The following is a 27,324-nucleotide window of genomic DNA, read 5'->3' as shown; positions in this document are numbered from 1 at the left end:
TTACTCACTCGTGATAAAGATGTATCGATCCTTGCGGGAACTATATTTAATGATGGGAAGGCATGTCAGTTTTAATATTTATACATGGTTGTATAAAATGCATGAAAAAAGGTTTGATTCCAGAGTAAGAAATGTTTACTCACTTTTTTCCGCCCAATATTTCACACTTTTTGTTTCTTGAGTGTCTTCCTCGAGTTTTCCGAGTTCTTTTAAACCATCTTCCACTAAGAAATAAGATGAAAACGTTAAGAAAGTTTGCTTTTATCGATCAATTTGCATTTGTCAACGAACACAAATTATATAAATCAGAAATTAACTTGTTATAACAATCGTTTTTTTAATCTATTTAGATATTTTTATGCTATATTAAAACTACATCAAGAGCTACATAATTCTACATATATTTAAAATATTTCTAAAAGGACAAAGTTTAACAAAAATTGTAAAAGTGAGACTAATTATTTGAATGCATTGGTATAAATGGAGTCCTGATTTTTGCAGCGCTAGTTGATTAAGCAAAAACAGGTTTTTATATCAGCTATGACTGTTTTCGTTTTAGTCAAGACAATTAAGTTAAAGCTATTTTTTCCGTAACGCCAATATTTGAAATTTTCTGTAATATTAAATTGTTTCAGAGCAATTTTTGCAGACATAATTGGATCTGCTTTTGATAATTACTTTACAATTAGGATGATCATGTTTCAGATTGAAAAATGATTTTTGGTGTACACAAGTCATGTTATTAACTCGTGAATACACATAAAAATAAAAGGGAATGATACAATCGTTTTTATGTCGGATCCAGTGGATAAATATATATGCACTAGCAGTACCCGCACGGTGATGCCCGTGCTAAGAATTTAAAGCTCATCCGTTGAGTAAAAATAAATCCATACCCCCCTTCTGATGTTAAATTATCATTTTTCTTTAACTAAAATTTGAAAATTTTCAGAAATCTTAGAGTATGCTTGGAATTTTAAACTATTCGCCAAAACACATAAAAAGATAGTACATACAGAGTTCAAATAAATAAATATCTCCTATTTACACTCAAAATTAATACCGTATTTGTTCCCGCGCAATTCCTAGTGTTTAACGGTAGTATTTAAAGAGTTTCTCTGCTTGAAATCTAATAGCTGCTTTAATGTTCTATGGACCATCCCATGTTACGTGTCAACGTATTTCTCAGTTGATGTTATAAAATGATAATATAAAAAGAAACTTAGTCAAGAAGGATCCAAGCTAGATTACTTAGGAGTTATTTATTGCAGTGAGGGAGTGTTTCATTTATAACAGATGCGTATGAGTCCAGATGTCTTAAAGTCCCAAATATCAGTTCTAACTCTGTACATTCGTTTTAATTACATTCATGATCTTTCAAGACTTTACATCATTTAAATGACATCACTTTTATTATGAAGTAGATATAAACTGAAGCATACCGCTCTCAAACTCACCAGGATAAAATGCGTGAACAAATAGTATTGTTAAAGTGAATAATCAACATAAATGAAGAATAAATTTCGAAGAAAATGCAGCATATAGCATTTCAAGGCTACAATGGAACCTCTTCATCAGTGCAAAAAGCTCACCAACACAACCGAAAGTCACGAGAGAACCTCTCTCATGGCTTTCGGTTGTGTTGGTGAGCTTTTTGCACTGATAAAGAGGCTCCATTGTAGCCTTGAAATGCTATGTGCTGTATCAAAATTTGCGCTTTATTTACGTAGGTTTTTCACTTTAATCATATTGTAGCACAAAGCTTATATGATAATTAAAATAGTATTGTGCAGTAAAATTTCATTACTAAGTACAATCGGATTCTTTTTTCATTTTAAGCAAGTAGAATAAGACTACTTGTGTTTCTCAGTCGCTAAGAGTTATTAGTACAGTGAATAGCAATTATTTTTGAAAGTGAAAATTTAATTGCAGATGGATAAAGCATGCACCCACGGAAATTTGAAGATTTTTATCATAAAACCAGTTATTTATAAGCATGTAAATAGTATTCCATATTCTCCTCTTCTTAACTATAGATGCAGTAATATTGCTTTTGTCGCTGATATCGGAACATGGAGCTTTTTTTTTTTTTTGTATTCTTTTCCGACCAACAGTAAGGTTTCTCCGTCCCCGCTACATACTCGAAGGATAAATATCAATACCAAAAACGAATTGATATCTCTTAATATATTTGCTTGCTCTATTAAATCTAATAGCGCTGTTCAGAAGTAAGAACTGAGCCTATTTTAGTTTTTCTTTCTTATACTTTCACATTTGTCCTTTCTTGAATGAGGTAATGTTTCAGTTTCAATGCATCTCCATAGAAGGCAATAAAAGCGCGGTTTTTGACTAAAAACATCGGAAGTAATATTTTTTATAGCTTTTCATAAATGACTGTTAAGTACGACTAGCTGATAAATGCAAAGCATTCGCGCTCAATTGTTTTTTTTTTTTTTTTTGATGCCTTATTAGTTCTACTCAAAATGCTTACCTTAATAACGCGAACTCCGAAACTTATTTGCTTGACAGCCGAACACTGTACCGACGGAGCTACTCAGCTCTCCCCTCTCAACAGCGCAAGCAAAAAATTCGCAAATTAACCGAACGAATCTATCCAAATTTTTTTAAGTTAATTTTTTTCAAAAACAATTTGAATGTAAATTGTTTGTTTTTTTTCGTGGGCATGGAAATAAATCTTCGAAATCGCACCTTACTTATGAAGTTTGATAACGTGTTCAGAAAGTAACGGCATCCCCCCCCCCCCCAAAAAAAAAACAATTTTGTAAAATAATATATGTGCGTATCTTTTCCTCTTCTCAGCGAAACAAAATGAAGAATTGTTCAATTCTTCTAGCTCTTTGTCTTAACCAATTCTAAGCAGTCAAAAATGACACCCAGACAACATTAAGGCATACAACTAATTAAAGGGACTTGCTGGAACTAGGTGGCATCAACTCAAATGTCAATGAATAACTTTGTATAACTAATATGCAAAGTACAGTAAAACTCTATGCAACAAATTATAGAATGCTTGTGATGCTATGAAATTAACAAAAGGGGGTGGGTCTTGAACATTGAAAAATTTTATCTGGTGCAAAGCTGCACTATTTTTTTAAAAATTATCAATTTTAGATCACATTTCTCACTTGTTGAAAAAAGTCGTTAGTGATAGGATAACTTTGGACCAAGGTAATAATTCATTTTGAGCAGTTTTTTGGTTAACCTAATGCTTTTGGATTTTTTCTTCAATTTTAAGCTAATCGATGCAATAACTTTCATTATTAAAAATTAGTGAGGTAAGACACATTGTGGACCAAAGTTATCCTGAATGACCGTCGCTTCCTTTAAAGCAATTTGTAAGTCATGATGAATAAATTTCAAAAGGTTAAGTGATGCAAATTGTTTTAAAGTTCGCAATCAAAAATGACGTCAATGAGAAAGAGAATGATTAAGTTTGATGCCTTGTACGCACATCTCGAAAAGTTCAGATTCTACTTTTATTATTTCGTTGCGTCAAACTCATTTTCTTAAATTAAATCTTGTGCAAGAAAAATTTCCGATAACCGTTTCATCAATCTTCTACTACCGTTTTATTTTATTAATGCTTACATCGCTGAAATTCATTAATTCTAAAACGGCAGCAACTCTTTACCTGAAAAAATATTCTCATTTTCATTTTATAAAAATAACTGATACTAAACGAAAAGTCGCTATTTTTTGCTCTCGCAAGATGAATTCAACAAAATCGATACTAACGAATTTCGTCTTGAAAGTATTCGGTTAAAAACAAACGCCACCATTCGGAGCAAATAACAACAGACAAAATTAAACATCGGAATGGATTTAAAAAAAAATGTTTTAAATGATATAAGTGGCGAATCGGAGTGGATTAGCAATTTTTATTACCTTGACAAGGAGGCTCCGCCCTCTGTCGCTTAGCTCACCAACTCCCGTTCGCGGTGACTTAATGGTGACAACTGATGATTTAAATGCGTAGACCCCTGAACAATTGAAGATTTTGATTCGTATGAAAATTGATAATTTTAATGCATACACCTGAACAATTAAAGATTTTAATGCGTTTGATAATTGATAATTTTGATGCGTACCCCTGGATGTTCCAAAAAAATCTTAGGACATCCCTAAATATCCTCAAGAGATCCAGGAAAAAAGGACATCCTGAGGACTTGATGTCCACCCCCTTACTTTTGTCCCCGTAATGTTTAGAGGAGTGAGACAGGGTGGAATAGCTTTTCTCGGATGACATGCATAAACTTCAAAAACAATTCAGAAACGTTCCTGGAAAATAATGGGCAGCTAATACGCCCAATTTCTGCAAGTAACATATCTTGCAAAACAAGACCTTCCTAAAGTTATTCTGAATTTTTTCTGAACAATTCATAAAAAGCTCCGGTTAAAGCCAGGTGTGTCTCGGGAACCTTCAGAGAAAATTTTGGTAGGTTTACTACAGCTCATACTCAAAATTTTAGAACTCTGACATTGTTTGTTGAAATTAAAAGTATTGTTTACTAATGCAATATCTGTTAACGCAAATATGCAAACGAAAATTTTATTAAGGTCTTATACTTGATTAAACTTATTCGATATCTTAAAATTGATATCATACTTGAAAAGATTAATAAAAAAAAGCATTTTGAAAAGTCAAAAAACTAGAATATTCAAGTGGCTCAAAATGTTAGAATATTTCACATTAATGTTTCCTTACTTATCACAATTCATAACTAGTGGCATCATTGATTAAATATAGACGATTTTCGTTAAAATTAGTATTCTTAGTATTCTCTTTGCAGATTGTTTTCGCACAGAAAATGAAAAGATGAAGGAATTAAGTTTCTATATCGACAACATTACGACGTCTTCATAATTATAAGTTTGAATCTCGTGTACCGAAAACAAAACTTTCCATGACTGCAAAACGAAAACGTATAAGATTAAATTAGTGTAAATCAAGACATTAATTATGATCCTGAAGCAAAGACAATTGGAAAAAAATATTGTTTAGTGATGAAAGTATGTTTTGTGTTGTATATGGTAATCAAAGTATTCCAGTTTGAAGAATGAAACAAGACGCATTTGATAACGATTACCTTAATCGTTCCCTAAAATTTGCTGCTAGTGTCATGGTATGAGGCTGCACGAGCGCAAAAGGACCTGGAAAGCTATTTATCGTCTACGAAGGGTTATAACTCTCAGATATATCAAGAAATATTAGAATATTACATTAACTCCATCTTCAGAAGATTTATTTGAAAATGATTTCATCTTTGAAAACGACTTCGCGTCACTGCATACCTCGATGTCAACTAAGAAATTGTTCTCCCAAATCAGCATAAAGTTTCTTCTTTGGCCTCCAAACCCACCAGATATTAATCCCATCGGAAACTTACTGCATATAATGAAGAAAAAACTTTGAGAAAATCTTCCTTCAAGTAAAACTGAAATCCTGGCACGTATAAAGTCTATTTGGGCTAATATTGATCGAATTGTTTGCAAACATCTTGTATAGAGTACAGGGTGTATTCTGGAAGTAGTAGGACTCATTAAAAAACATTTATTCATGAGAATAGTACAAGTGATTAGAATTATTCTAAGTAGTACCCTTCCGCAAATATGCACTGCTGCCTACGAGTTTTCCACTTTTAAAACGCCTCCAGGAATGTTTGGATCGAAATGCTAGTTTAGCTGCCTCGTCACGACCTGTTGAACCGTCTCTACCAAGCCGTAATGCTTCCCCTTGAGTATGTCATAGTAGCCTTTTGCTCATTTGACAACACTTCTGGAACAAACTTCGTGCACACTTTCCTCATAGCTTGTTTTCTGTAACAATCTCAAACACTTGGGTATGAGGAATTCTCAATTCATCAGCAATCATTCTGATTCACACTGTTAAAAATTTTCCGGAAAATTTACGGTAATTGTTACTGCCATCCATGTTGCCAGTAACTATCACCGTAAAAATCAAATGTTACTGTAAAATTTTACGGTTTCCTCGGTAGGCCATAGCAACCAATTGGCGCTGGGATCGCTTATTTCTCCGGTATGAATTACCGTAAAAATCAGCGATGCGTTAGCGATGCCATTTTACAGTAACAATTACCAGAAAATCTTCCTGAATTTTTAACAGTGCATTCTACAAACACTGTTCAGTAAATTTTTCACTCATGACACATTCTTGTTGGTCTTGCTGGTAGAAGGGCATCCAGAGTGGTCGAGATGTTGAAAATTTATTAGAGGATATAGAGCAAATACACTTTCGAAAATGTGTTATTTTCTATGGTAAATAAAATTTGGCGTCAAGATTGGTTTTTGTGTCCATGATTCACGTTGCTAAGTATTTAGAGGTGCAGAGTATCAAAGCTTTAAAAAAATCTTTCTAAAACGTGTTTTTTTTTTTGGTCAATCTTCTAAAACATGGTTTTCATCAAAATGGACTCTTTTCATTTGTGATACGTATATTTAAATTTAGAAATTATTCAAATGAAAATTAATGGTACAAAATATGTATTTTATATGTAAGTTACATTTCTTTAGTTACGTCAATAAATTTTTAAATCGTGCCAAATTCAGTAATAGTTTTGGAAAATAGTTTACTAGATGTCACATTTTCTTTTTGAAAGTTCAGTGAATATGGGACATGTTTGAATCGAAATCGAGTCAATATCAGAAATAAATTTTCTCTTTACAGAATTTTCACATCGAGTTTTATTGAAACTTTAAGAAAATTTACAGAAAATGCTGATCATAAGATTAACTTGCTTCAATATGCAGCATTAAAGTTTGCAATATTTTGCTAGCAAAGATTGTTCTTTTACACAAATGCTCATTGTTTCGGTTATCATTTCCTAACAATGCTTGCAATTGAGGTACAGTAGAAGACCGTTATAACGCACACCTTGGGACCACAGCTTTTGCGTTATATAGATCATTTCACAAATTTTGAATCTAACATTCAGAATGTATCTAGATATTAGCACTTCAGAATGAATTTTATCTGCAATGAATATTAAAGCACCAATATTACAATTAGTTATTCACAAATAAATATGTTTCACAATCAAAAGAAAGTGCATTATCCTGCACTTCTGCTAGCTTCATGGTTTGCATAACAGCTGTCTTTTCAAGAGCCATCTGGTATTTTCTGTTTATGTCTCCTAATTTTAAATTTAAAAGTTTTGAATTAAGATGGAAAGATGGAAAACTTTAAAAATTTACTTTGCCTAACAATTTTTATGTTTGCAAAGCAAAACAGAGGGATTTTTTAAGCTTCAAAACCTATTGTTTACTTCTGAAAAGTTGTGCGGTTTATAGAGAATTGCGTTATATAGGTCGGCGTTATAATGATCCTCTACTGTATATCTGTGTAGAAAATCATGCAATTTGTACGTAAGAATGGTAATAACTCTTCAACAAGTTTATTTCAAATGCCAAAAAAGAGAAAGCTAGTAATAAAATGTATAAACCTTATATTGAAGATATTCTTTTTCTGCTTTAAATGAAAATAAATGTGTAATAAATTCATTTATAGACCCCTCTCTTTTTTTAAAAATCTTCTGCTTCATGACTTTGAACTCTCTTTGGTTCTATAAATTTGATCTCTTACATTCGTCGATATTTAGTGTACAGAAAATTAATTCCGGTCTTTATTGCTAATGTTATTTTTTTTTCTTTTATTCTGACACAAAATTAAATATCTGAACAGCGTTTCTGCAACTTGATTTTGATGATGAATCTCTGAGCTTCTATTTTAAGTTCTATGAAGTTTTTCCACTGCTAAAAAAAAGCTAAAACAATTAAATAAAACTTTTTTTTGGACGAAAACTCTTCTTACTAAAATTAGTTAGAAGATACTCCATGTGTTAAAAAAGATTTTAAATGCATTTAAGCTACATAATGAGCCTGGAGCTCTCTTTATGGATTGAAATTAATCGAAATTGATCTTCAAATAAAAAATAGGCATAAAATGAAGGTTCCTAGCCAAGTTCTTTCAAACAAAAAGGTTTGTTAGAGCTGGACAAAGGAAAAAAGGTTTTGGGTACAGATTAGAGAGACTTCTCTTTCTACAGAAAGGTTTTTCGCATTTCATAACCCAACTAACAATTTTTTGCTCTTTGTGGGCAAAATACTAAAACCTCTTTCATGTAGTTTATTTGCTTGTATTTACAGAAAACTAGGCTTAGAAGTATTTAAGTTGTAGTCAATTTTCATGTTTAAGTTCGAAACTATCTTTAGCAAAATAGGAACATTAAAGGCGACTATCCTAAATGTCATTAGTGACGACGATGATTTTTTTTTTTTTTTTTGCCTGAAGCCTTCAGACATATTTTTTCTGTTTTGAAAGAATATGCTTTTTATTTATCTTTTTAGGCAGTTTCTATTTATATTTTATTATTATTATTGAACTGTTTAGGTCGACTAAAGGTTCCCTCACTGCTTCAGTTATCACTACTACTACAACTACAAATCCTCAACAATATCTGAATAAGAGACTGATTGTGTTCAAAGGGTACATTATGCGTTTGGAAAGTCTGAATAAAATGTTTATAGGAATTAAGTAGTTAAAGGCATAAAGAGTTAAAATACAGAACTTAGTTTTGTTAGTACTTTTTCTAACTCGACTTACATTATTTCATGAGCAGTTGCAAGTTTAAATGCTAATTAACTTTGAAGTTACTCACATAATTCAGAAGCCATATAAATATATAATATTTTGATTTGAAGAAATTAACGCATTGTGAAGTGTTTTCATTTAGATTTAAAACGAAGACATAAAATTAATGCATTCTTGAAGTATTATCTTTCTGTAATATAATTACTTTAGTCCAGTTTTATAGCGTCTAGTTGTACTCGGGAAAGAAGTTTCGAGCAAGAAGCCGTCGTTTTTTTGTTATTTGGTTTCAAAATTTCAAGCATTTTTTCCCGTAATTGTTAATTTTAGTAAATTTTCATACAGTAGTCTGCCCATTAAATATACACTTCAGCATAATTTAATGGTCAGAAAAGCATCATAACGTTAACAAGTGTATCATTTTGTGCAGGACATTAGACGTCATTTTATGGATGTGTGAAAAAATTGTAAAACAGTCTTCTATGGCTCTGCTTCAAGTTTTTTTGGTGTTTTCTAACTGAGAGATGGTTTCTAAATCCGTCTTACCAGTACAAAAATAACGAAAAAAAGTAGTTTCATCTTTAGAAATAGTACGTTAAGGCCATTAATCTAAGAAAAAAATGTAAACCTTTTAAATTGCGAACCGAATGAACACTGGGGTGTGTTCATTTATTAGACGGACTGCCCTACCGCGACAAGTTCATTAAATGGCAGTTTTCTGGTTATTAATGCATCATATGCAGAATTCTATTCTGCATTGAGCCATAAAGACGTAATTCTATCAAAGAATTCACTTCATAATTATTTACCAGCGTTCTAAGAGCGCGATTTAAAAATCTTCTATACACCAGAAAAACATTTTTACGCTCTCCTGCAAAGTAGTAATAGTGTGACTTAGTGTGAAGTTAGTATTGCCATGAGGTACAGTAACGATGGACCCAAACAGTTGAACAATGAACAGTTAAACAGTTTGAACAATGCGCTCTCACTGCAGATGTGTAATTGAACTTAATTGAAAAAAAAAAAAAAACTTTTTTTATGTACAGTAGTTTCAAAAATATTAATGTTTGAAATCGGGTCCCTCATTTGTGCCAACAACCAATATATTACAATTTTGTTTCAAAATTAACAAAATAAACTTTGATTAAAAAAAAGTGTGTTTTTTCAAAAGACGAGTATAAACTCGAATTCATCTACAACCCTACAAATGGTTAACCAAAATTTTTACAATTCGAGAGATTTGATGCTTCTTTTTGAGCATAATTCGTTTATGCACAAGAATTGTTTTAAGTACTGAATTTCACCGAAACATAACCAACACATGGTAGCCTACACCCCTTTGAGCGTCGGCAGTTTAATTACATCCAGCCTTTATGTATTCATGCGTAAACTAATGAATTTTGTCAGCACGCCTTCTTAATTAGTTCGTTATTCAATAACATGTACTTTGCTTTGTATCAAGATTGCTGTGTCAGTCCTCTGCGCTCGGTAAATATATCAAATTTATGATCTAGATTAAAATTCAATATAGACGCTCTCATTTTGCATCGAAATACAAATAAATCACAAATCAAATATTTGTTGTGCAGCAACGATACGCTGTAAATATCGAATTTAAGCACAGGTCGGATCTCATTAAAAGAATTGAAAGGGAAATAATCATTTCAGAGAGTGGAAAAGCAAACAAATTTAAAGCTACATTTAATACTGAATCCATACTATTATTTGCAGATTTGGATAGTTCAAAGGCTGCATTCAATGATACGTGTACTTAGCTAATTGTTTGGAAAGTTATTTTTATGTTAATGTTTAGAAAATTTAAAAGCAAAGTGTTTCCGTTTGTAGATTTTAGAATGTATCGTGAAATTAACTTCTTATAGTTTATATCGAAAATAGGAAATAAATATAAATAAATAATATAAATAATCGAGTAAAAAATGTTTTTGATAAATGAAAAAGTCTTTGCAATCAGAGTACACAACCAGGTTTTGATTTTTTATCCTTAAAATGTTTTTTTTTCTTTTATTGAAATGATCTATTGTTCATTGCTCAGTGTTTCGATATATTAAGCTATCTGACTGTGTTAGAAGACATTAAAAAAATAAAATAGCTTGGACATTTTTTAAATGTTATCTTTTAGCTGCATATATTTTAAAACTATGAAAAAAATGTAAAAACAAGCTTTCAGTATATATATATATATATATATATATATATATATATATATATAATATCGCCCGTCAAGGTATGACGGGTGAAAATTGCTTCTACATTTGAAGAAAGCAATAGCCTGTTTGGTGATATTTTGAAAGTTGAAATTTAAACACTAAATTTCAACCATCAAAATATCTTGATCAACTATCCAAATATCTTCAGTAGATTAACCCTTAACTGCAGTAGATAGCATTCATTGTTGACCACTTTTTCGTTTCTTCATTCTAATAAAATGAGAGTCTTACCAGTAAAAAGTTAAGGTACCGAATCCAGTTCAGCCTCGACAAAATAAAGCATTTCCCAGCCTGTCAAACTTTACCCCAAAAAATATCATCACATTATCATGCCGTAGATGCGAATTTCATTGTTGATGACGTCGGGAGCGTTACTGGATCATTCGCTGCTATATATATGAGGATATATTTTTAAATTGGACATATTTGAAAAAAAAGTAGCGACAACACGTACCTTACGCTAACAGCTATGGACAAAATGAGTTACAATCCCACATAAATACTTGTAGGAATACATTTTTATGACACGTAAGTGTCTTTTGCTGTAAAAGATTTCGTGTAAATATAGCTAAAAAATGTATCTACACTAGTATTTTTTTTAAAGCTTTTGTTTAACTTATGCACATAAAACGTTGACAGTCTTCATTTACAGGAAAATTAGGTCAGTTGACGTGGAATGACTTATATTGAATATAATAATTTGATTATAACTGCTTACTTGTATTTGATTTGAATTAAAATAAAAATAGTAATGACCAATAGGGGGGAGGGGAGAATGAGAGGCTTGTTTGATGTAAAGACGGAATTTTTAATAAATACTACGCACATACTTAAGAATATTGTATTGACTCTCAACATATGTACAGAAAACTTAAGGGAACTGGGACGTTTTATACGTTCAAAAAATAGATTTTTCAATTTTAGCTGCATAAAATAAGGGACACTTCCCCAATTCCAAAAATGTATGCATTGTGTGGGTATCAAATTCTGAAAGCTAATTAATTTACTATTTAAAATGTAAACAAAAAAGCCACGCCCCTTTTAAAGGGACGGTATCTGAATTGAATGTCGACACAAACCACTGTTTTCTTTCATCAAACATTTCATGATTCATTTACGTGATTCAGTTACTACTCTTTTTTTCTATTTACATAACGTAAACTTAGAAAATGCCTCGGCGTAAGCAGTTTGGGTAGCGTATCGCATGCTTACCAGCCTTGTCAAGGTCAACACGTTTTCCCGTTTTTCAGAAAACACATTTTTTTGAACTTTAGGTACGCTTAGGTAAAATTCATATAAATGTATGATTATGAAACTTTCTACTATAACATATACGAGCATTTTGCATGTGTTAAAGATATTTTTACTTTTGTTTAGGTACTATTGCATTTTTAGGAGGCTAATTTTAGTGAAAAATATCGTACTTTTTCGGGATTTTGTGAAATACTATATTTTAACATTTTTTGTGGCTTATTAATATAATGGTAACTGAAAACTTATAGGCTCACTGTAATTTGGGACCTTTTGCCTGTATAGTATTGAAGTTTAGAGTGATTTAATTCAGAATTGTCTTTGCTAAGCGTACCTATTTGCAGTCATGAATTTTCAAATTATTGTGCAACTATATATTTTCTATTTACTATTCAAAAATATATTCTTTAAGGAAAAAAAAATATTTTTACTGGTTTATGATGAGAAGATTATATTCTTTCCGGACACAATAGTTTTTAAGTCACACTTAATTTTAAAACGAATAAACACCTTGCGATTTGCAACTAAAAATTCGACTCTTTTCGTTGTCGAGAACGTCCCGGTTCCCTTAACTAAAATAGTAAAGCATAAAGTAAAAACCCTCTTGGTTTTATGAATAACCTGCGACATGCAGAGGAACGGACGAGCGTCCGAATTTCGTGTAGTAGTACATAATGAAGTGCTGAGCGTCATAAGGTGAGAAGCCACCCGTTCTCATGGAGCTTAAATTTTTCACACAGTAAAACCTGTAAAATTGACTACCCTCGTAAGTTGACCACCTGTCTAAGTTGACTACTATTTTCAGGCACGGAATTAGATCTTATCATATAAATCAACCTCTATAAGTTGACCACCTGCTTAAGTTGACCACTAAAGTAGCGCACCGCAAATGGTCAATTTACACAGATTTCACTGTATTTCCATTCAGCTGTGCTGTCCGCAAAAAAGCAGCGCATTTGCAGATTCGCGGAAACAAGTCAAATAAAATGACAAAAATTAAATAAACCAAATCGCTTCCAATCATAAATAGAACTAGTATGAGCTTATACTTGATAAGCCTTTAACACCATTAATAATACCTTCAGACGAAAAGAAGTAAAATAAATTTAAACTCATTAACACTATTTGTCAATTCGCAAAAGAGTTCTCTCGCTAACGTCATAAAATTTTTCGAAAATTGTGATTATTCAAAACCTACTACCTCGGTCAACTTTAATCGCAGGGGAGTGGGTTTTTTAGTTCAATATATTAGCTGGGCAGGAATATTTTACTAAATATGATATCCAAGAAACCAGGAGCAGTACAAAAAGATAGATTTCGGAATTTTTACAAAATCAGATTTTTTGATCTTAACTTCAAAAATTATAGTTTCATTCGAAATTTAAAGATTACCAATTGAAACTGTACGCCTATCTCTCACGGTTTAGAAATTAGTTGTGAGAGGTCGCTTAGCAGAAAAAGTTTTTTTTTTTTTTTTTTTTGCTGATTTTATAAAATGCATATCCATTAGAACTTTTTATTCTGCAATTTCAGATAAATTAGATTGCTATACTAAATTGAATAACTGATACAAAATGTTTGATTGAATGGTCCGAACAAAAAAAATCGTAATTTTCATTGATAAAATAATTTTATAAATAAAGTTAGTCGCTAACCAATGTTAGACTTTTAATTTGCTCGGAATTTCGTTTCACTGAGAAGACACTATTAATGCAGAAGAAGCTCATTTACAGAGAAAATAAAGCATAGCAGAAAACGTTATTGATAAGACCGGAATGATAAACGGGATTGACGATGCCTTAGCCTTTCATTCAGGGGTTTTATGGACGCTTAACAGTAGATCTTTTGGATAATTACAATAGTGGTAGTGTTTAGTGTATATATATATATATATATATATATATATATATATATATATATATACTCCTGATATCACGAAGTAGGTCGAAGGGACGGTAAAAATATCGAGGTAACAAGGTCATAATCATAATAAAATAATACTCTAAAAATTAGTCACGACAGTTAAAAATAAGCGAAAACATTCAATGAAAGTTGAAAAAAACTCTTAATACAATAACAAAAATTTTAATTTTTAAAATTAACCAAAAAGTAATTGAGAACAAAGAATAAAAAAGAACGCTATAGTGAAGTATCAAAGTGTAGTGATTTACCTCGACTAAACTTAAAGATTTGGATTATTAAAGTTGCAGAACGGTTTTAAACGAGTTTCGATCGCGCCGGAACAAAAGAAGTTGGACAAAGGATTGCACTATTATCTGTGTTTCTAAAGGAGTTTTCCGTTCATCCATATTTTACGGAATTGGAAATACAGTCAGAAGGTCCAACGAAATGAGAAGGGGGCGAAAAGTTTTAGGTAAGTTTTTTGAGCTTCCAGCACTAACATTTTCATACAACCCCGGGCTCTAGAATGAAAATGACATAGATTAACTTCTCCGAATCATTCCTATTCTAAACCCTGAGAGAAGTAATGAAGGAAGTGAGGAATTTTTGTAAACATTCCCCGAGTTGCTTCGCGACATTAAACTGCGTTTTTCCGGAAAAATTATACTTGACTTCAAAAAAATATTCGACATAACAAAATTTTGATTAAAATTTCTTCGACATAAGAATGAAATATAACAAGATAAATACGTAAAATCAAGGGGGAAAATAATTCATATTAAGGTTTTCGAGATATCGAAAATCAAAAGATCGAGATTATAATATAAATATATATGTTTCTATAGTCTTTGATTAGTCAGCTTTCTTCACGAGTTCTCGTCATGTGAGTAACATTTTAAATTATCAACAAATTTTCTGCACGCTTTGATTTCATAATTTAAAAAGAACCGTTTCAAAATGTTTCTGCAAATAAAATATAAATAAAGACTAGGAGTTTCGCTTGTGCTTGCTTTGCTTGCTAACCCCGCCACTTGCGGTGGCTCAATGTCCCCTGCGGCGGGTGAAAATTTATGATTCTAGTGCTTTCCCCCCTGGATATCCTGCAGACATTTTATCAATACATGTATCCGGCCGATTAAAGTTTAGAGGGGGGAGTCGGAGTGGCTTAATGGCTTCTCCTGAATGTCTTGTATCCAACTTTATCATTATTGAACTGACAGACATTGACAGTGTGGAGGAAAAAGGGTAAGAGATTGTTATGCATACTGTCAAAAGAATAATAAGAATTTAGAAAAGGAAATTCCCTGCATTTTGGAGCGATGATATTTGCAGCATGTTAGCGATATGACCATTGACCATACTGTGATCGTGTTAGGACTTTCCAATCAGGCAATACGCAAGAATGCGTTTCATGCAGAAACTGGAAAGTCCAAGCATTTATACAATGGATAGTGCAGTTTTGATGGCATTTATAGTAAAACTTTCTTGCTAAGGTTTTCATAGAAATAGAAGAACCTCTTATTGATTTTTCTCTTAAAGCAATTTATTAAATTAAGTATTAATGTTTTATTAATTAATTTAAACACTAAATACTCTTAACCATTGATGAGTAAAAATTCCGTACGATTTTTATTCTGACGATGTTGAGAAATGTTAAAAAATATTTGTAGTTCGTAAAACCGCATGTAATTTATTTAACAAAGTCGAAAAAGTGAGTCTTGTTAACAATTGACGAAATGTTTTCTGCTCCTAACAAGCTGATATTACTAAGTAGAAGTGGGCTTAATTATTTTTTCCAGATACATAAGAAACATTGGGCAGTAATTGGAATTGCACAGTTCATAGAACAATATTTTCCTTTACCAGGAAAATCGATTGCACGCTCAATTAAGGATTTCGCTCGAAAGAAAAATACTAGTTAAGGCGGTAAAGAAAAACAAGATTTTTCATAAGAAACACGTGGTCGTTTTTTGCTTCCCAGGTATGAAATACTGTATTCCTGATCATATTTTACACATGCCCGTACGTTACCAAACTTGGAATAATCTATTAGTCTCTGTAAAGTTGTATTTCATGTTTTTTTTTTCTTGTTTATGTAGTATATCAATAACCTTGAAGGTCATTATGATGTTTATCAAAATACAATTGAGCCCGCTTAATGTCATGGTCAATTTTCCACGAAAAATTATTCTAATAAGCGGGATATTCCATTAAACGGAATTAAAATAACAGTTATCATCAGTTTAGTACATTGAAACTGTTTTACATTAAGTGTATTCTTTAACCAATATTCTAATAAGCGGGCTTGACTGTACGAGGGATCTGATTTTGAACTATACTGAGCGATGCTCTTCAGTGGCAAGTTTTTGAATGATTTCAACCGATGTCGTAAAAGCTATAATGAAGTACCGAAATGAAAGTATACTTGTGACAATGAATGTTTTCAAGTTGAAGACATGTAGGTCAATAGGTACAAATAAAAGTACATTCATGAAGGAAATCGGTTTCGAAAGTGATCACTTTTTTCGTTCACGCTTCGGACATGTTTACGCAGTGCCCTTTTTCGAAAACGAGATATAATTGAAACGCCAATAGTCATACCAGATTGATGCTGCTCCGTAGCAAATATTCTCACAACTATTTGAGCACCAGTTGAGCTTTGGTTTAGCATGCGGATAGGAAAATCTGTTTTCTACCAAGTTGAGTAAATTTTGTGTTGAACGTTTTGAAGCTTATTGTGAATAAATAATGCTTAGTTAGTAACAAATAAATATATAAAAACAAGCAGAATTTTACCATTTTCTGTGAATTATATTTGTGTGGGCAGAAAAGCTATTAAATTTTGTTGCACATTAAAAATAAATCAAAACTTGCTGACGGGGCAAGTTTACGCATTTTCATCGGACACATTTACGCACGTTTTTAATGTGTGTCTTACTACTCTGTCTTATTTCTAAACAGGCCTCGGACGCTTTTTTTTGCTCTGTACTGCTTCAAACCTTTAGTATTTTCAGGTTATTTAATTTTAGAAATAACCATTCATTTTAAATTAAGTAAAATATTCGTATCTTATAGCTTACAATCATAGAATGATGTATTCATGCTTGTTCAGCTTTAACTTTATACCCTATTCAGCATCTGATACATTTTCTTTATTTTAAAGATGGTAGGACATTATGTTCAAACATAAACACGTTAGATGTCAAAACAATGAAAAGGCTTATCAATAATACAAGTATTTATCCTATTAAGCCTTCCACATCATCACATATGGACTATCCCAACTGAGACCATTTGAAAAAGTAGGACCAAAGTTTAGGAACCAGGAAAGGAAAAAAAGAGGATGTTCACAATCCTAACTGATACTCCGATTAAAGAAGCCCTCAGACAAGAGCAGTTAGAAGCTACAAAGAAAAGAAACAAAATGGAAAACAAACTAAAAGGAGACATTACTTTAAAATTTACAAGTTTCTATTGAAGCAGAAATAGAAGATATCAAAGAAAAAGTATAAAACCGAAACCTGCGGCAGAGAATAATTAGTACACTCTGTAAAAAGGAAATTCGTGATCGATTCTGTTTACAAAGTAGAGAATTGCGCTTGCATCTATTGTTTGTAAACACACAACCAATCGAAAAAAGAACAAGACAGGGTTTAACGTCTTAGATGTCAAAACGAAGTCCCGTGACGAGTATGCGAAAAGAAATACTTGATTTTTGTTAGTAAAATCTAACAGTGATGAAGAAGATGACTAAATAGTTTGTTTTTAATTAGCTATAAGTCCTATGATTTTAGTTTAGTCTATAAAATGATCTTTAATTATTTGTAATTTTCTAATTTTTTAAAGTGTTTTAAGAGAAATAAAATATTTAAATTTGGTTAAATATCTATTTTACTTACTATTTTTTATCATTTTTAATATGCGTGAACGTGCTCTACTCGATGCGTAAACTTGGCCCGTATTCGGGGCAAGTTTACGCAACCAACTTGGACTTAAAAAAACATTTTTTTACGGTTAAAACACAAGCTGGGCAACAACTGAATATACAAATCTCGACTTCATTAACTGCTTCATAAAACCACAATGTCTAAAATTTCTTAAGTTCAAACATAAAAATTAGAAAATTCATTGAAAAAAATCCTCGTAAACGTGCCCCGGTCTACCCTATAGGAGAAAATATCGTCTGACGGCAATTTAAGCCCTGGAGTCGGAATCTCTTGAATCAAGATTAGCAGCTGAACTAGCGAAAATGTCATATTGGGGAGTCAGTACCCTAAATTTTTTCAAAAATTCGATTTTTTGATTTTTATATATTTTGAAACTCCATTTCAATACCTTTTTAACGATACAAACATCTTGAACGTGCTCATATTAGAAGTAAGTTAAAATTAACCTTAAAAAATGTAAAACCTATTTTGATGAGGTATGATTTTCCCCTTTAAATTGCAATATCTCGAAATGATATTTTTTAAACTGACTGTTCCTTTTTCTCAGAAACTAAATTGTGTTAGGCTTTGAAATTTTTACCACCTATTCCATACATCTAACTGCATATACTGAAGTAAACTTTTTCTCATACTCGAAAATTATTTTTTTTTATAGAGATGATTTTGTGTGGCAAAATGGTATTTTTTGAAACAAATACAGTGACTTACACATCAGAATTTTTTACAAAAAAACTAAGCTTTCTTTCTGTAAAATTTTACTTCAGTATAGAGAACAGAGTCTACTTGAGGTACAGAAAAAAATTCATACTTGTATCTTTAATAAATTTTCAGAAAAAGGTACATGAACCTGTGCAAATTAACATTGACGGTATAGGGGGTACTGACTCCCTTTAATACTTTTCAGAATAGCTGGAGATATGCAGAACTGGAAAAATAGATATAGCAAAAATTCATATGAAAGTGAAAAATCCCACTTCTGATGGTGCAAGATCGATATAAAAGTTTTGCATCGAAAAATCTTTTACTATTATAAATTCCTCATGCCTCTGACGTGTGACGTAGCATGAAATTGACATGTTAAAGCAGTTCTGGGAACGAAATTCGTCTTTTGATTGAGCACCCTACCAATCAAGTATTCTAAAGCATAAAACAAGTCAAAACATTAATATGTAACGTGTTATCGCGTATGTTGGTACAGCTATCAACACTTAACAGATAAATTTTAAAATTACTTGAAGGAAACTCTGGCAAATCATTGCAATAGCTTGTATGTCAATAGCACGGAAAAGACCTATCATTGAAAGTTTTTTCAAAGCACTTAGATGGGCAAGCAAGTGGTCCGCGTGGATTTCCTGGACGAGTCGGCAAAAACATGTCCAAATATACGAGATTTTATGAGGTTAAATTTACCTGAATTTGCGGAAAGCTATCCTAGCACAGATAAGAGTTATTTGCATCAGCTATATAACGATTATTATGCAAATACAAAAGTGACGACCAGCAACAGGCTCTGGGCCCAGCTAGACTGGTTCTAGTCAATTTACACTCCCCAGTGAAGATCAATGGCCCTCTTGAAACTATCTACTCCCTTGCTCATTACCACCTCTTCCGGTAAGCTGTTCCAAGGTTCCACTACCCTGCTAAAATAATAATTTTTCCTAATATCCATGTTAGCCTGAGATTTAAATAGCTTAAAACAATGACTCCTTGTCCTGTTTTCAGTGGTAAACTTCAGCCCCGTAACATCTTTCATTTTAATAAACTTAAACAACTGAATCATGTCCCCTCGGTCTCTTCTTTGCTCAAGACTGTACATTTTTAGCCTTCTAAGCCTGGAATCATAATCTAAGTGGGAAAGTCCATTTATTAGCCTTGTAGCCCGCCTTTGAACCCTTTCCAATACTCAAATGTTCTGAACGCTTGGCATTTCGAGATCCTAAAAATATAATTCACTACAGATGGCGAAACAACCACGACTGCTTCGATTATCTAACAACTTAGTTGCCTCTCGAAAATCTTGAAACCTTTTTTCAAATGTGAAACGGTAACGTATGTCCCAGTTCAGTTTATTATAAAACTCTTCTTGCAGAGGTGGCACTAGGAATTTAGTGGAATTAGTAAGATTGTCGCGATGACTTACAGACCTGCAATGTCCAGTCGCACAACGTAATGTATATTTTGGTCAATTTTTGTAAATTATTTTCAAGATAAAATTACAACAAAGATCAAATTTTAATGTTCAATGCTTTCAAATTCCTCCTAGATTTAGTATAATGGCGCAATGAGATGATATATAGAATCACTCATGACACTTAATTTGTCGAAATAAAGAAATATGGGAAAGATGAATTAAGCATTGCATTTCCGAAATTTCTCAGCTGCACACCAGACGTAGAGCAATACGTTGAAATGGTCGCTGAAGCTTTTTCACTAGCTTGCAGTCCCAAGCATGTGCAGATACAGAGTTTTGCTACGGTTTTAGTTACCTTTCGGAAAATTTTTTGTTTAAATTGGAAAAAAAAAGTGAAGTTGTACTTCGTTATCAACGTGACTTTTAATCATACTTTACCCTCGAGAAGACGAGAGGGGATAAACCCCCATTGTCTTTTACTGTATAGCCTCCTGGTTTTATGTTGAGAGATGACTGACCGTCTAACGAAATGCAATCTCGAAAAGTAATTCTGAAAGAAATCGCACTATGTAGCACAATCAATAAACTAGGTAAGCACAACCCCTTCATTATGCAGTATGCACTCACATCCAAAAAAATAAGGACGGAGAGGTAAAATACGAAAAAAATGGATAAGTACTGCTTTGATTGACAATAAATATCGGAGGAAAGTACAACTATGTTTATTCAATAAACAAAGGAAAGAATTACCAACAGAGTTTTTAACAATACTAAGTTTTCATAAATTATAAGATGGTGTCATATTGGAGTCATTTACAAAACAGTTTGAATTCAAACAAACAACAAAAAGTGACATTAATAGGGTATGTGAGCACTCCTCATCTGCACACAATTTTACAGCGTGTAACCACGCATTTTATGAGGTGATCAATCATCGTACACTAAAAAAATTGTGTAAGGTTACCAGTATTAATATGTTCAACGTTACACGAATTCTGAAGTGCGTAGTTTCATTGTTTTAAAAAACTCAAATAGTTGGAGGAACCTGGCACTATGGTTTGTGTAGAATTCAAAACGCATGCGTTAAAACTCTGGTCGGCGCAAAGCTGGTAATTTCTTATTAGCGAAACGAAAACAGGCCTTAGTGGGCGAGCGGTAAAAACACTTGCTTTGCGACTTGTCTGTGAGATTCGCGTTGCGGGTTCTGGCACCGGGTGTTATTTCCTCTCTTACTGCAATTAGAATGCATTGTTTGTGTATTGAAATAAATAAATAATTGGTGTATATTTGTTGTGAAAAAGCATGAACTTGATAAATCTTAAATAAACGAATGATTGAAAGCAAAAGCTGTAAAAATAAAGACAAAGGGGTTTTGATGATCTTTTTTAACATACTTGTATAAAGGAAATTTCAAGTATTGCAACCTACTAATTTATTTTTATCCTTTCAATTTCAAATGTATAGAAAAAAATATTACTTGGTCATTTAAATATCTGGATAATTTACACTACCGAACAGTAAACTAGAAGTATGCCTACTTACAGTTAAAAAAATGAGTACTCATTCAAGAAAGTCAGATGAAAGCTTAATTTTTGCTAATGTGTAATCTTTCAAGCAATTTCTTTTTAAGCATACAAAAAATTCTGGTGTAACTTAATGCAGAAATGAGTGAGACTTTACGTTATAGTTACATTACCATGGTGCAACCTTCCACAAGCGATGTGTAACTGTGCACTAGTTGAATCAGTTAAGTTACTCCAGATTAGTAGAGGCAGCTAATCTGCCACCAATTATATGGAGTAAGGTTAGACACATTTTTTTGCAATGCAGAGTCGAGAAATCGCCATTCCTCATGGACAGCAGTTTCCAACTCTGTGAGAGTGGCTACGAGTGAGAAACGTGTACACACAGTACTGCCGAGAGCATCCTAACACTTTCAATGGGATTAAGGGGGTCCGGGACACATTTTGAAATTTTTTTCATTATGTACTTTAGGGTTTTGAAATTTTTTGAACTGATTCATCATTTATATAATAAGCAAAATCATAACATAAATATGAAAAAAAATATTTTTTTATTTGAATTTAATTAGTTTCTTTCAAAAAAATGGGGTTGCTATAACTCAAAATATTGTTGGTCAATTTTCAATTTTTTTTTCAAAAAAGTATGCACAAATATCTAAGCTTTAATTTTTATTCGGCGATTTTAAAAATATTGATTCAATAAAAAATATAAAATATTTGAAGAAAAATTTCGAAAAATTCGAAGATACTTTAAAAAAAAAAAAAATCATAATTTTTGCAGTAAACGTTTTTTTCAAATTCGCCGAATAAAAATTAAAGTAAATTGCTTGAAAAAGATATGCTCCAAGTTTCATTACTTTATCCCTATCGGTTCCTGACTTATAAGAGTTTGAATGCAAGAAATCGGGAAAAATTGCATCATGGAGAAAAACGCGTTTAAAGTTTTAAAGTTATGTACACATTCGTTAGATACATGCAGCAAAAATAACTATAACTTTCGTTCTATTTAAGGTAGAAACAAGATTCAAGCGTCCTCTTAAGCAGAAAAAAACGGTTCAATTTTTCAAATTATAAAAAAAAAATTGCAAAATTTGAGGATTTTTGTGTCCCGGACCCCCTTAATATCGGACGACAATGCCGGCCATTCCATACGTGCCATACCCTCACTCCTTAGGTAGTCGTCACTGATGGCAGCTGTATGGAGACGCAAATTATCGGTCATTAAAACAAAAGCAGAACCCACTGTTACAGCGTACAAACTCACATCGGAGCCTAGGACTTCATTCCGATACCGTACAGATGTCACAAATCCCCGTCTGCAGTGTGCAGGTTGATGCGATACCAAAACGAGATCCCTGCCCAGATCAAGATACTTCCACCTCAGAATGCATGATGTTTGGTGATGTTCTGGGGCAGATTACGTGTGCCTTGTTTTCTCCAGACCCTTACACGCTTGTCATCGGGTTGCAGAGCGAATCGTGACTCATTTGTGAACATAACTTTGCCTCAACCAAACAGTCCAACTCACATGTTGTCAGCACCACTTTAACCGCGTTCCTCTCGATTGTACGAAGAGAAGAACACAACTTCGTGGTACCCAGTCATACAGCCCATTCATGTGTAGCCTTCGGCGCAGAGTAGTGGCAGATATCGGCCTATCAATGGCCACTGCGACCATAGATGCCACATGTGTGGAGGTCACTCTTCGGTTCCGTTTGGCTGCTACAGCAATATATCGGCTGCGGGGTTCGTAATCCTTGGGCCACCGGTCACAGGTCTTTGGACATTTGTTTGGCTCGTTAGAAATTGTTTCCATAATCGTGAAGTGACAGAGTAATGAATGCCAAAGAAAAGAGCAACATTTGTGGTAGATTGTCCCAGCTTCAATACGTCCGGCAGCAGATTGCTCAGAATATTCTATTCGTTTTTTGGAATTCATACAAACACGCCTTTCTTGAAAACAAATCGTACGAAAGTTCTAAAGACATTTTATCGGCACTTACAAGCAACTCCTGTAACCCTTCACAATGCTACTATCTTATACGACTGATTTTTTTTTTTAACATACTTTTCGACACGATACCGTGGTTGGCTGTTATCTAACTTATTTGCATACTTCTATCTACCTCTGCAGTGAAGTGCAGCCTCCCAAATTCGGATTGGCTTCCAGAAATTTACATTTTCCTCTCCGTGCTTATATTTTGGCAGTGAGAGTAGCCTAAAATCTCAGAGATGTATCGAAGGTGGGCGAGTTTGTTTCACCCCCTCACAAATAATAAACTGTAGCATTCTGCGTTGTTTTGCTATAAAAGTTATGGAAAATATATATTTATAACAAATAACGCAAGTGTTCCACATGTAACATTCGGGAAAGTACAAAACTTAAAGTATCGTGGACTAGTGGAATGTGTTATTTACGGTTAGTTGGAGCAAAAGGAAAGAATATTTCAATGTTTAAACTTTGGGTCCTTTTTTATTTGAATGAATTTGAGATTTTTTTTTTAATTTTTAAATTTGTCTTAAGGGTAACCGGTTTTGAAAAAATTGACATAGCTGTTTTTTAGCAAATTAAATCGTGTTTTTTATCCCAGCGTGTTTACACGCACAGATTTTAATGGTATTTATAAATGCATTCAGAATCTCTACAATTTTCTGTTTTTCGGTATTAAAAAGTAGTTTCTAATGTTGACGGTTTTTTAGATAAAAAAATGGGAACTTTTTTAGTAGGTGCTAGTGTTAAAAATGTCAAAATCTTTTTTAAAAAGGTCGACATTTTTTAGACGTTCTTGTAAACCAAGCTGTTTTTAATAAATTTTGTTCAAAAAAATCCATTTCTAGCATGTTTAAACTACGGTAAAAATGTTTTGTAGCGGACGGAACATTTAAAAATATCATATTTTGGCCCATATACGATTGAAATTTTCCCGCAGGAGCGTATGTTAAACGGTTTAGAACTGTTCCAAACTGAGCAAAAAATGTTAAAAAAGAAAACAAAGAAAAATCTTAAGGAATGAAATAATTGCGGGGGCATGGGGGGAGGGGGGGCAGGGTGGAAAGACAGACAAACGCAAATATTTTCCCATCTTAACGTTTTCCTCATCTTTTTAAATATATTTATTTAATTATTTGGAACACCTTTTCTTTTGAGTTTTTGCTTTGTCTTCAACATACATTAAACCTTTTTTTGGACCTTTTTTTTTTTCCTACTCTTATAGTATAGGAGAATAAAAATTACCAAAACGTGCTTTACGCTAAATTAAACAGGAGAAAGTCAAACAGGTTTAAAAAAATCAAATAAAACGTGAGTAAAGTCCAAACTGTCACGAAAATGTTGCAAATAGCTGTTATGAAGGTACGTGAAGCTCCTTCATCAAAATCACAAACATTTCGTGAGTGAATTAACGATTTAATATCCCGTTGAGTACTTTTTTAATTATAAAGAGGATCTGTTGTGGCCTTAAAATAGGTAACATTTTCTTCAAAATATGCTGTACTCGTACTCACATTTTTCTCTTTTTCCCCTTTTATCAGTTCTTTTTTTATCAATTTTGTATTATTTATCCATTCTCGAAAATTTATCTATTGTAGCAGATTATTTCAGCTACTTAATGAAAGAATAAAAATGCAGGGTCGTTTTCAAAGTAAAAACAATTCAGATTTTCTAAAGTACATAAGCATGTCTTCCAACTTTCAAAATCGAAGTTTAGCCTCACATTTTAAACGTAACACCTCAATGCTAATAGCACTTAATTCCGAATATGTTATTTTCATACTAGCATTAGTTCTAGTACGATGACCACGTGACGTTGCCAAGTTACCTTGGCATCAGTTTGTTGACTCAAACTACGATAACCTTAATTTACCTTTTAAACCGGATTTTAGCTTTGAAGGAAGGCTTTGAACTGTTGCTTCTTTTCCCGAAATAACTGTTCTTTCAAGAATGTGAGCTTCTTTTCGAAAATATGATTATACAAACGTTTGCGTAGCGCATTTATTTGATATATTTTCACGAAACGTTCCTTCATTTTTACTTCCTTTTACAAAAAAGGAAGTATTGTATTCGCGAAAAAATTTTCACTCAAAAATCGCCCTTAATTTCCATTTTGCTCACCCCCAAATGAATGTTGAGTTTTTTTTTCGATTCGACCACATGCGGAAAACGGCTAAGAATGTATAGACACGCGAAATATCCATTTTGACCATCACCGAGGTAATTACAACGACTTTTCTCGTGACGTCTGTATGTATGTGCGTATGTGCGTATGTATCTCGCATAACTCAAAAATGGTATGTCCTAGAAAGTTGAAATTTGGTACATAGACTCGTAGTGGGGGTCTAGTTGTGCACCTCCCCCTTTTGGTTGCTTTCGGATGTTCCTAAGGGGGTCTTTTGCACCTTTTTGGGGGGAAATCATTGTTAATTTCGATGTAAACTCAAGTGGCGTTATAATTTGTCGGACACTTGGCGATATATCGCCAGTCTTTTGGTCGCCAAGTTTTGTCGCCAACTTGGCGACAAATTTGGCGGAGTTTTTTTTTTTTTTTTGGTTTCAATTTGGCCATTGTTGGTGATATTTAGAGAATAAATATTGAATCACATTAAAATAGCGAATAATGGGGAAATGACATTAAATTGGAGTAAAAGGAAGTCATGTGATGCACACATCAGCTCGTTTGCTGAGAAGGTAATGCAAACAAATTATCTTAGTTGCAAGGGGAACACTTTTAGAGACGAATAAAAACCCTTTCGAGTTTTAAAAAAATCGTGCAGTAAACTCCTGATTCTCTGTAAGGTCGCGTTAACCTCGGATAAGTGAATTTCGCCAATAATCTGCGAAATGAGTAAAAAACAATACTGTATACAATCTGTAAAAAAAAAACTACTCACACTCACAAACTGACTGAAAACATGCACTGGCTAAAAACAATAGCAGTTTATGTAAAAAATGTATGTAAATGCATTTTTAATTCATTTTCCTACATTATGTGAGTTATCTCCGCAAAAAAAAAATGATTTTCTACGTGTGAAATATCGCGGATATAACCGCAAAGCGGATAATCGGGAGTTTACTCCATTGGTAGATAAACTTTCGAATTAAAAGTATCTACCGACAAGACTAAATCGTAGAATTCAAGCCACCTGACCTTTTAGAGCAGATGTTCAATAAGACTGATACATACATGCTCTTTAAACCGATCAGTTTTCAGGAAAAAATGACAAAATATTTTCCCTAGATATTAGACAAAATGTCTAAAATTAAGCTAATCTGTCTTTTATGGCAGTATAATGCATTGCTGCTTGAGAAACGTATCTCCAGTTTCGGGTCGTGATCAAATTAAGCTTTTCTAGTAACACACTACTTCGTCATGTGAATTAAATTCTCATATCATTTTCCAACAATGATAGGATAAAACACTCTTGTACATGGATAGCTCACAGATGCTCAGTTGATGTTTCGACCTTCGACTAATCGCTCGCATAACATTGAACTTCTCACCTTTTGAGCATCATCAATCTTGACTCGTCGTGAAAATGTACCTATTCATAATATCTCGCAAAATCAGACTAGATTTCTGGAAGAGCCACACTTTAAAAATCAAACTCGCTTCGTCCAAGAAAACTAAGTTTTGAAATGAAAATTTAAACGCAAAGATATTTGCTTTTCCCGAAGCAAGTTGTTTTCAAAGGTCTGCAACAAGCATGCAAGATTTTTAAT

The 27,324-nt window shown here is 32.8% G+C and overlaps 1 protein-coding gene across 2 annotated transcripts in view; it reads right to left on the bottom strand.

Moving 5' to 3' along the window:
- Window positions 1-27,324, bottom strand: part of LOC129218549 (Kv channel-interacting protein 1-like) — a 235,764-nt gene that overhangs the window by 166,062 nt on the left and 42,378 nt on the right. For both annotated transcript variants that reach the window (XM_054852851.1, XM_054852853.1), the window contains exon 2: window positions 144-224. In XM_054852851.1, coding sequence (XP_054708826.1) covers window positions 144-224 — 81 coding nt within the window. The remainder of the gene's footprint in view (window positions 1-143; window positions 225-27,324) is intronic.

This window comes from Uloborus diversus, chromosome 3, assembly GCF_026930045.1.
Source record: "Uloborus diversus isolate 005 chromosome 3, Udiv.v.3.1, whole genome shotgun sequence".
Taxonomy (NCBI): Eukaryota; Metazoa; Arthropoda; class Arachnida; order Araneae; family Uloboridae; genus Uloborus; species Uloborus diversus.
Note: the sequence above shows the minus strand (reverse complement) of the source record. Positions and strands in the feature narration are given on the sequence as shown.